The 11,796-nt window shown below is 43.7% G+C and overlaps 1 protein-coding gene across 1 annotated transcript; it reads right to left on the bottom strand.

Annotated features, from left to right (window-relative positions):
• Positions 1 to 876: 876 nt before the first annotated feature.
• klhl26 (kelch-like family member 26) lies at positions 877 to 10,172 on the bottom strand. Its single transcript, XM_034081721.2, has 3 exons — positions 9,956 to 10,172; positions 7,734 to 7,916; positions 877 to 5,386 (listed from the first exon to the last, which is right to left on the bottom strand). Exons 1-3 carry the CDS (start codon positions 10,003 to 10,005, stop codon positions 3,805 to 3,807), a joined length of 1,815 nt encoding a protein of 604 aa, XP_033937612.1. The 5' UTR covers positions 10,006 to 10,172; the 3' UTR covers positions 877 to 3,804.
• Between the last annotated feature and the right edge of the window lie 1,624 nt (positions 10,173 to 11,796).

Genomic DNA, 11,796 nt, shown 5'->3' with positions numbered 1-11,796 from the left:
TCATTGTGTAGATGATCACATTTAAAAAGAAGAACATGTCTTCCTTAAACACATAACGTATATTAATAAATTCAGCAGCAGAATCAGATGCCTGACAAATACTGAAAAGTGCAGCAATGCAGTAAAAATAAATACCCAAGCCGGTATCAAACACAGCAAAAAGATTGTTTAAATGATTTTTGAGAGTAGTTTTGATGTTAAATCTGTATAAATAAATGGCACTATATTGTGTAAGTCAAGGTTTTTAAATCAACACTGAAAACTCACTTTTTCTCTCTGGCTTTTGTTTAATTATTTAGTTCTTTATTTTAATATTTATAACATAACATAGGATTTCATAAAGTATTTTTAAAATAGTTTATACATTATTCGAATATAGGAATAGTAGATAGGATTACTTAAAATATAGTACCTTATATTTCATCTTTTTTCCCTTTAGACCCTTGCGGTTTATTCTTAAAAACCCTTACCCAATACCCACCCCCCATTTTCCCTCTGCTGGTCTATGGCCTTGTAGAGGGTAACAGGGTACAGAGTCGCTTAGATAAGCGGGGGAGTGCATCTGACGAAGAGATAGGTTGTTGTGCTCCCTATCTCTGTTTCTTATCCTATATCTAATAGAACTGCTCGGGTCTTGATAGATTGAGTGGGGAAGTTCATGAGATCTTTCTCAAGGGTTATCAAGAATAACTTTTATCCAATGACCTTTTCCCTCTCTGTCTGTGTCTGTGTATTCTCTTGTTCCGATTAACCCAGCCAAATCTTTTTTCTTGTTTTGTATCTATATCTACGCCGGGATCCGGAGTCGAGGCTGATCCTCTTGCTGTAGTCCTGTGTCTTGGATCCTCTATCCTGAGTTCTGGATTAAGTCGTGGACTTCGGGTCGTGGCTGAACCTGTCTCTGCGGTCCTGCCTTGGGTCTCGTCATGCTGCTGCCCTGATGGCTTCCACAGGATTGTAGCTGACATCCTCGTGGATTCATCTTCTTATTACAGACACATGCATTTCCTAACATTCGGTCTATATGCTGTAAAATGTATTATCTCTTCGATTTACACACGGCATCTATTGCACGTCTGTCCGTCCTGGGAGAGGGATCCCTCCTCTGTTGCTCTCCCTGAGGTTTCTCCCATTTCCCCTCCCTTAAACTGTGGGTTTTCGCTGGAAATCTTTCCTTGTACGATGTGAGGGTCTAAGGATAGAGGGTGTCATTTTTCTCATACTGATATTCTGAACAATCTGTGCTGTTGTATCTGCTGTAAAGTGTCTCTACTGTAGGCTATTTTTATTTTTTATTACTTTGGCTCGAACAAAAATCGTTTATAAATGTGCTATATAAATAAAACTTGATTTGATTTGATGGGACAAAACCAATATGCAACACTTGTTTAACAAAGAGCAGCACACACTGACATTAAAAACACATGAATAATTCATGTAGCTGCCTTAAGAGGTCCAAACTGGCTTTAATATGAGATATCAACATAAAACACTACCCGTGTTCATTTGTGCAATCATTACTGTCCGTTGTGGTTTGTTGACAAGTACATTTGAGGAGACAAACAACACTGAGATACGGTCAAAAAAGGATAATCTTAATAAAACATTCAAAACTATACAATCAAAATGTCTAACAATATAAGGTTCAGTCTGTTGATACCTTTGTAAACACACAATCTAACTATAGGTTACTAACGTAACCCCAGTTCTCAGAGTAACATGAAGTGAGATGTCTCACTATGGGATACGCCACCCCGCGAATGCCTCAGAAGCATCAATCTCATTACGCCAATCCTGATTGGCTGGTGATCTTGACGACCACGTTAGGGAATTTGACCACCCTTTAAGTAGCTTGCGCTACGACGCAGCGTCATTCAAAATAAGCACCTCTTCTCGCTTCGCCTTAGCAAGAAGGGCTGTTTGGTGAGACATCTCACTTCATGTTACACTGAGAAACTGGGGTTACGTTAGTAACGTAACACTCCGTTCGATGTCTCACTATGGGATATTGAGACTCCCGTATTGCTAGACATGCTTATCTCGAAAATCACCAAAAATCAGTACTCAACAGGTAGAACTCTGGCCCAACACGGGGTCCAGCACCGCATGGGCCACACTTGGAGCAGAGACATCCAATCTGCAAAAACGGACAAAAGTGAGCGGTGAAGACCAGCTCGCTGCTGCACAAATGTCCTGGATGGAAACAGCCTTTAACAAAGCCCAGGACGTAGCCAGGCCACGAGTAGAATGAGCATGCAGGCCCGTTGGTGCCTGCAAACCCTGACTCATATAAGCCAGAGCTATCGCTTCCAAAATCCAGTGGGAGAGTCGTTGCCTGGTAACGGGCTTGCCCTTATGAGGGCTAGCCCAGGATACAAAGTTTTGGTCATTGCATCGAAACTCTTTAGACCTGTCCATATAGGTGCGCAAGGAACAAACTGGGCACAGCAAATTCAGCCACTGTTCTCGAGAAGAACACAACGGTGAAGGAAATGCCGCAAGGTCAATGGGGGTGCATGAGCCAACCACCTTGGGCACAAAAGCAGGGTTGGGCAGCCTTCAGCAACACTCTTGTTTGTCCCGGGGCAAACTGAGTGCATGAAGGGTGTACAGAGAGCGCATGAATGTCACTGGCTCGCTTGGCAGATGCCAGAGCCAGCAACAACACTGTCTTCAGTGACAGGTGTTTCATGTCAACTTCTTCCAGGGGTTCAAATGGAGGTCGAGTGAGCCCATCTAAAACCACTGCCAAGTCCCATAAGGGCACCAGTGACCTGGAAACAGGGAGGAGCCTGCGAGCCCCTTTCATAAAATGGCAGACCAAGGGATGTTGGTTAGCCGTCTTTCCCTCAAAACCCACGTGGCATGCAGCAATAGCAGCCAGGTACACTTTAATCGTAGAGAAAGCTCTGTTTATCAATCAAGTCCTGTAGAAATGACAAAATCACACCGACAGGACATTGAAAAGAGACATGTCCCTTTTGGAGGCACCACTCCTCAAACATCCTCCACTTGCAGTCATAAAGAGACCTGGTGGCGGAAGCCCTTGCACTCTGAATAGTGTTTATCACCTTCTGAGGAAGCCCCACTGTACTCAAATTATACCACTCACGGGCCAGGCCCGTGATCAGGCCCCTGATCACCAGCCAATCAGGATTGGCGTAATGAGATTCATGCTTCTGAGGCATTCGCGGGGAGGCGTATCCCATAGTGAGACATCGAATGGAGTGTTATGAATGAGAACTCAAGACTTCCATTCAAAATGTTAGACAATTTGTGCTGTATGTAACTTTAGCCCTTCATTGGTAAAACTATAATATTTTTACAAAGTAATTTTTTTTATTTAGGTAATGCTACTCCAGAAGATAAATGATATCTTTACCATTAATTAAGAGAAATAATTTCAAGGAAATTAAATATAAATAGGAAACGTCTCATTAGCTTTTTATATGCTGTTCCCCAGGAACGCATACAAATGTTCCTTTCAAATGGTCCTTTGAAAGCCTGTATCACAATCATAAGTGTATTAAGATCCTGATGTCTTTTACATACAAGTAATTTCAAATCAAATTGTGCTCTAAAAGGTTTTTTTGATTGATTAAACATTTCTTGATCAAAACAAGGACACATGATAATATACCAAATGAGTAATGCTGCTTAGTAGCTTTTTGGGCCATTCCATTAAATGACTGAACAACACAAAAACGCACACCACCTGTTGCTCACATAATGTTCACTCCTTGCGTCAGTGGTCGGCAGTAAAGATCACATATAGTAAAGTCTTCACAGTCACAGGTCGGTTGGTTAGCGTTGTGTGGTGTTTTGTGGAATAATAATTGGTGTGCTAGCGATGCCAGCAAAGGATTCTGGGAAGTGCAAATCCCTCTCCCACTCGTCTGTCTCTGTGTTGTACACCTGCACGATGCTTGTGACATTGTTCAGGTGCCAGCTGTAGCCCCCGACGATGTAGATCTTCCTGTCCAGTAAGCAGCAGCCAGCCTCGGACTGTCCTGCTCTCATGGGGCTGACGGTGGTCCACTGGTCGCTCTCTGGAATGTAATACTCCACCGCAAGCACGTCAAAACAACGGTCCACGTGATCCATGCGGCCGCCCAGAGCATAAACCCGATCCCTGGTGCTGATCATGGCATGCAACACTCTGGGTTCAATCATGGGGGCCCTGAAGTCCCACTGGTCTGAGGCTGGGTTGTAGCAGTGAAGTGTTTTCTTATCCTCCAACGACACGCCATAACCCCCCGAGATGTACAGCCTCTCCCCGCAGGGAGTCCCTGCATGACCCCAAATCCTGCGCCTCAATGGTTCCACATTAGTCCACTCGTTCTTCTTTGGGCAGTAACACTCTACAGATGACAGACTACCAGATCGATTGCGCCCTCCGGTGGCATACAGCTGTCCACGCAGCACGTTTAGCTGAAACTGGATACGAGCCTCATGCAAAGGTTGGATGCGCAGCCACTGGTTGAGGTGCGGGTCGTAACGGAAACAGCTGTCTACCGCCCCCTCGCCGCTCCGGTACTGTAAGTGCTGTCCACCAACGACGTACACAAAGTTATCAAGTACGGCAACACAGGCGTGGCTGCACCCTGTGTCCATCTCGGTCAGCTCTTTGAATTGACGAGAAGCCATGTCAGGGAGATGGTACACCTTGTTGCTCACCGTGTGGTCGTTGTCAGTGTACGGCGTCCCTCCAAAGGTGATGACTGACAAGACTTCAGAACGTATGTGTGTCCGCGAAGACTGCATCTCATGCTGTCTGAAGGGAAGAATCTGGTAGTTGAAGGCCTCGAGGAGATACTGGCGGCAGAGCACGTCCTCCACCATGATGTCCACCGTCTGAACGTTGTCCACCAGCTCAGAGGAGCGCATGAGGGGAAAGCGCACGTGGCAGAGGACGCTGCTGGCTTGAGCCCGGCGAGACTCGTCATACTGGAGCCACCTAATGGCGGCGTGGAAGAGGTCGATCTCCCTACAGTTCTTCAGTTTGTTGCTCTGCAGGAAGAAGACTAGGCGCTCCATGGGAATGTGCAGGAAGTCATCCTCCTCCGCAATCTGAAGGAAGTGGCGGAAGGTGAAGGAATCCACCGACTCTTTGAGGGAAGACAGGCTGAAGGTGGTGGCCATCTGGCCGATGTGAAGGCAGGTCTCCACGCTCATCGCTGATTTGAGGAACTCTTCGCAGAGCTCCACGACTGGAACCATCTGAAGGAAAACGGCTGCCCCGAGGACATCTTGAATACAGTCCAGGTCTAAAGTGACTTCTGAACTGTAGGCAAAGTCAATGATATGTTTCAGTCCGCGGGCAGACAGGCCCTTCAGCTCAATGGTATCTTGATTTGCCTCCCTCATGCCTCCAGTAAACATTGCTCTGTAACAAAAGAACAAGTCAATGAGCTAGATCACATTTTTACAAATCTATGTCTTCTAAATTCAAGATTTGAATTGTGTATGACATTTCAAGATTTAGTTAAGAGCACTTGTATGACATGAAATGTCATCCTCAGAAAATGGGAAAAAGAAGAGCTAGAACAGTAGGGTATATTCAGAAAAATAAATAACTTTACTGTAATGCAGCTTTAAAGAGCCTGTGACACGAGTTTCCCCCATCATCCAAACCCATCAATTTGAGTAAATATTGTCCCCTTGAAAACCGTTACTGAACTGATTTTGGATATTTGTACTTTGATAACCATTAATCTGAAGTTTAGGAATGAGGTGGTCAATATGGGCGATCATATGGTCATGTAGCCAGTGGTGGAATGGGACTAAAAATCATCCCGGGACTCTCGACCGGCCCACTTCGGTACCGCTAGTAAATTGTCAACGGGGGGAGTGGGGGATGTGAGGGGCGGCGGGTGCTGTAGATAGTAAATGTAAATATGTAAATATTTGTGTCACTGCATCCTGGTAAAATACAAATATAATGTATAATGTCTGTGTCTTTGACATTAGCGCTGCTAGCCACCTGTGCCCTGTACTACGAAGCCAGTTCAACAGACCCTGGATATGTTTGAGTAACAAACAAAACAAACAAAAACAAACTAACAAACGAGATCTCGCTAAGTGGTCCTACGACGCTGGTTATCAACTCGGTAAATCAAGCCAGGGTTTCTCTCTCCAGCTGAGAGCGCGTTCACGTCTAAGACACGAGTGGATCTGACTTGAATTACATTTGACTCGAGTGTTTCGTCAACATAATGTGTTGCTTAAAATAATACTTCTGCATACAGTATGTGACACTGTAAGTGTTGCACGGCCAGATACGGCAGGAGAAGCTGACTCAGATAAGAAAATATATTATATATTATGATATTATATGATCGATGATCTGATTGATGATGTAATATGAATGATAAGTGCGACACGTCGGCGTCTTCTCTGCATATGGCAGTTTAAACTGTATTTCCTTTATCCTGTAATATGACTTGAGAGATTTAAACTCCGCACACTGAGTTGATCTCTTTTCTATAGACGCCGGAGGCGGGCAGCGTCAGGTAAAAGAAGTGATTTAGCCTTCCCAAACCTGAGCCTCAGGCGCCACCTATGGGGGATGTGCTAGTGACTTATCCGACCGGCCCACTTCGGTACCGGCCCATCGGGATTCGTCCCGGGAAGCCTCGCTGCGGGGGAAACGGTGGACCTAGTATCCCGATCGGAGTGGGAATAATAATAATAATAATAATAATAATAATCCGTGCATTTTATCCATTAATTTCCCCAACATTGTGGTAAAAAAAAACACACGTTTAATCCATGTTGGTGTACTACAACTACAAAAAGCATCGGTTTGTTTTCTCATCAGGAAATGCAGACCGGCACAAACGATTTTTAATCATCATCCTCATGATCATTTAATGTATCATATGTTTGCCGAATTGACATGAAAGCACTAATAAATGTAGTTTCATCCACTTGAGTTTACAACTACAAAAATAATAGATTTGTTTTTATATCACATCCTACGGGAGGAAATTCAGCAGCTCTCGCTACCGATTTTTAATCCTAATGTAATCATCATCTTCACCACGATCATTTATGTTTATGTCGCCGAATTGACATGAAAGCACTGACAAATATGAATATACTGTAGTCAACTTCATTAAAACGTTATTAACGTGCCTAAACTCAGTAATTCACCATTTCTACGCATTACAACACACTTTGTCCGTGTTTGGCTCTCTCGCCGCACAGTGAAGGGTTCCCGCATTGACGTCACTTCCGGCTTCCCCCAAAACTTCAAAATGAGTCGAAGGAATTTCCTCGCGATGTTCGAAATTATTGATATTTAACGGAACGGTATCGCTTTTTCTTTTTTAAACTGACGGTTCGAGATGACTAGTAGCCCAATATTTCATTGCACAACAGTTGTTGGGATACTGTCACAGGCTCTTTAAACCAGTAAAAAACACTCACGCTTCACCATATCCTCACAATGTATCTGGTCTCATATCACAACATCTATACTACATTCATATATAATCACAACCTAGTTCAGATTAAAGATTAAATGAAAGAAAAACAAGTGAGCGCATCCTTTAGTGCTTGTTGTGAATTTCACATTTTTCCACTCTTTACCCTTTCCCCGAACTGAATTGCTCTTAATGTCCTATTTTATCTGCAGATTGCAGCTCACTCAGAGCACTCTGGATAAGAGCATCAGCTAAGTGCTTCCAAATAAAAAATGGACAGTGAGAAGTCTTGTGATTCATACTAACCTGAAGTAATCACTACAGGAGGCCAGCACAGCTTTGTGGACATGGAAGCGCTCCTCATTGATGGCCAGCACAACGTCAAGTAGTTGGCCCCGAGAGCGCAAGACGGACAAGCCCTGAAGGAGGCTGGCGCTGTGGCTCGGTGCAGAGAATGTACAGCGCAGGGTACTATTCTTGTTAGCCATACTGGAAATAAATAAATGGTACGGTCACAATGAATAGATCAAGGGATCCTATATATAAAACCCTCCTATAGTTTTAACTTGAACTTGTGGACACTTTCTTCATTTTTCACTATAAGGAAAGAGCTAGATGCTCTGATCTTCTGGTTGAGCAGGCTGTATAGCTCAAGAAAATATAAATATGATCCGTATGAGGATATCTAATGTTAATTCAAGGTGTAGCTGCACACAGCAATACAGTGATGGACATTTTATCTAATATGCCACTGAGCCAAGAGGAAATGCAATCTGTGGTGTACAGTGTCTTTGCATTAGTGAGAGTAAATCTGCACACAGGAGAGAAACAACATTACTATCAATAGAAATGTCATGTCTAGACTACCCGCTGTTGCTGCTGCTGCACAGAAAATGTAAACCATCAGTAAGAAGCATGATCACGGTGTTGGAAACATCCCTGCTACAGGTAAGCAATAACAAAGGTCAGTGTGCGGTAGAAAATCTAACTTGTTTGTTTACATCACTGGGGACAGACATGTCAAAAGACATAAAAGATACAAATATATTTGAAGACTAAAAAGGTACAAACTTTACCTGAGAAATAAGCTTACTGGCATAATTTCAAATATGAAACATTTGAACAAACACCACATGTAGAAAAACTATATCAGATATTTGTACTGACAGCTAATATTATTTGGCACTTTCCTAATGTACATGCTTTGTTAAATGAGAACCAAAATTGCATCCAATCAAATAAAAGGCAGATTACAAATGACAGAAATCCCATCTGCTTAACACATCCCATTGTTCGAATCCTTCACTTTTGTATTCCGATTAGAATATAATACCGAGCAGAATTCAGGTCGTGAAATATTTAATGAAAATAAAGCTCTGGAACATTTAGGCTTGTGTATACATGGCTGAAACAATACAATATTAAAAACACACACATTTTCATTGTTATGGATGAAGACAGATGATTACTTACAAATACTTACAAAATGACTTTCTTGCCCCTCATATTTTTTTATCTGATCAAATCAAATCAAATCAAATCAGTATTGTCATTACATGAGGAATATGCCCAAATATAAGATTACAATTTTCACATTAGGGCTAAAACAACAGTTTGTCTATAAAGCCCTACAAGTGTGAAGTATTCCACTTCTTTCATTTGTTGAGTACGGGAGTCATTTTGAAAACACTGGGGTTACTAAACCATCATTTATCAAAGTATTCACACCTGTGGGTTTTCCCACAGTGACGTGTCAACATGAGAAAACGGCCAAATAATTTATCCAAAAATACAGTTTTCACAACCCATGTTGAACTATCAGCCTTTATTGAAACCAATAGACAAGACTGACATCAGTCAATGTGTTTTATGAGATTATATTCAAAACAGAATGAAAACAAGTCAACACATTTTCACTTTTACCATTTATGTTCACAATTTGCAACTTTATTTAGTCGAGTTTCCAGTGAAAGCTTTGTAGTGTAACAATGTTGCTACGCCTAACTTCTTTTTGTTAAAATGTGCTGTATATTTTACGCAATTTTATCATAACAGTGACACTATTATGAATTGTGCCTTGATCTTTTCAGGCAATATTCTTCCTGTTACAGTCATGCAAATAAAGCATAGGCCTACTAAATTAAAATGTACATTAATAAGGGTGGCGTTATTAACATTTCAAAGTATTGAAAGTAGTAAAGGAGGAATGCTTTACCAAACGTCAACAGTGTGTTGAAGTTAATCTGCTACAAACAACAGGCTCACTTCGGTGTGTTTACTCCACTGAATGGAAATTGTCACACCCTTACTTTATTTCCACTGCTGGCCACCCCTATAGCAGTCAGCGTGGACGCCTGGAGGCCAGCTCAGCTCCTCTGTGTTTCCCGGAGTCAAGCCGTGACGCTGACACGCTTCAGCGGGTCTCGATAGGGCTGCAGCCACGGAGCCGTGGAGGCTTCGCACAAAGTAACACCGAGGGACCAAAACAGCACCGCGGACACAGCACATCCTCACCCGGCTTCACTCACCTGCTCTGTGGGTGTTTCGAAGCACAGTCCCCGCCATCCGACTCCGCCATCTTCTAGCACTAAGCAACACGCATGGAGCATTTTCAGTAATGTTACCAGAAGGTCAAAGGCACGTATGGCCTATTCATGCCGTTTACAAAAGTATAGACACAGCCCGTTATGCAGGCACGGGGGGAAAACAGCATTGTCTCCGGTGGGAACACGGTGCTGACCTCTCCCACCGGCGGTCTGCTGCACCTCCTTCCTCTGTACCGACAGCCTCTTGCCGCTGGGAGGCTCCACTGTCATACTGTCACATATTAGGCTTGTTTGAGACACATTAGAGGCTTCTCAATACTCAAATTTCCCCTCCTCGACTCCCCTCCTCGACTCCCCTCCTCGAGACTTAGTCCCGCCCACAGGAGATGCGAGCGGAGGACCGAGGAGGGGAACCGGGGAAAGAGGAGGGGAAGCAGCAGACGTTTAAAGAAATGAGAACTCCTCTCCTCTGAGCGGTCATATTAAAGCGACGTCCGTTCATTATTACGTGGCAACAGCTGCATCAGCTGTCGAGTGTTTTGTCATATTTTATAATCTCTGTTAGATCAGCTGAACATTGTTCCCCCACATATTTACCTTGAATTCATTGAGAGTGCGGTATAATGAGACAATAACAGGCTACAGATGCGGACACACACACACAAATATATTTATATAAATATATGCAATTTAAAGTATGAGAGCACTCTCATAATAACGTAACACAATCAGAGACTGGATATATCCCCCCCCCCCCCCCCCCCCCCTCTCTCTCTGGTCACTGAAATGGGGAATTGAAATTACGGGCCAAAAGTTGTATTTGCAAGTATTAAAAGTAAGCAGAGGACACCAAACCAACTGAGACCTGTCTGTCCGCCGCATCTGCGCACACACTGTACCACACACACACCTACACACTGTACAGGACATACCTACACACTGTACCACACACACACACACACACACACACACACACACACACACACACACACACACACACACACACACACACACACACACACACACACACACACACACACACACACACACACTGTACCATACACACCTAAGCTCCTAAAGCATAATCAGGCTACAGCCGTTGTGTATTTTAGTATGTGAAGCACTAAATGTTATTAGAAAAATATCGACTCTTTGTTTGTATATATCTACTAAACTAAAGCAAATAAAGAGAGTAGGTCTGTTATACTGAGTGATATTTATTTTACACACTGCTCTGCTTTCTGCAGGACCTCACAGCTGTTCTCACTGTAAACATCGCGTTGCGATGAGAGCAGTTTCTAAAATAATATCCAGGGGATGCATGCAGAGCTGTCATTGGCTGAGATAAGTCCGGCCGTGTGTCACGCCTCCACCGTTCCCGGAAATGCATCCGCGGAGGAGCCGTGGAGGAACCATCAGTGTATCCTCGGTTATAGCTCCTCCAGAGAGCCTCCTCGACGCTCGATCCTCGGTCCTCGGTGTGCATTTAGAGAAATGAGACGTCCTTCAAAATGGCGCGCTGAAATTCATTTCCGGGTCACTACCGGAGGACCGAGGAGTCGAGGAGTCGAGGAGGGGAAATTTGAGTATTGAGAAGCCTCTATTGCGGCTCGTCTCGAAAGTAGACGAGAGTAGCCGATCGCAGCCGGGGGAGGTGTTAAAAAGCTCGTCTTAAGTCGGACAGCTCGGACTCGGAGTCGGCTTGACTGGCTGGGTTCCATAATTAGAAATGCTCCTCCCTCTTAATGTTTGCAAAACTGATAGGTGGACAGGCTACAAATGATCAGTCCCTTCAGATCCGCACACGTGAAGCTTCATGAGCA

Source organism: Pseudochaenichthys georgianus, chromosome 4 (assembly GCF_902827115.2).
Source record: "Pseudochaenichthys georgianus chromosome 4, fPseGeo1.2, whole genome shotgun sequence".
NCBI lineage: Eukaryota > Metazoa > Chordata > Actinopteri > Perciformes > Channichthyidae > Pseudochaenichthys > Pseudochaenichthys georgianus.
The sequence above is the reverse complement of the archived record's forward strand: the minus strand, read 5'-3'. Positions and strand labels throughout refer to the sequence as shown.

Bases quoted from the DNA above. Each gene is read 5' to 3' on its own strand.
- klhl26 (XM_034081721.2), bottom strand. From the start codon at position 10,005: ATGGCGGAGTCGGATGGCGGGGACTGTGCTTCGAAACACCCACAGAGC. The intron at 7,917-9,955 runs GTGAGTGAAGCC...ATTTATTTCCAG, and splicing joins TCGAAACACCCACAGAGCAG to TATGGCTAACAAGAATAGTA. The intron at 5,387-7,733 runs GTTAGTATGAAT...CTTTTGTTACAG, and splicing joins TCCTGTAGTGATTACTTCAG to AGCAATGTTTACTGGAGGCA.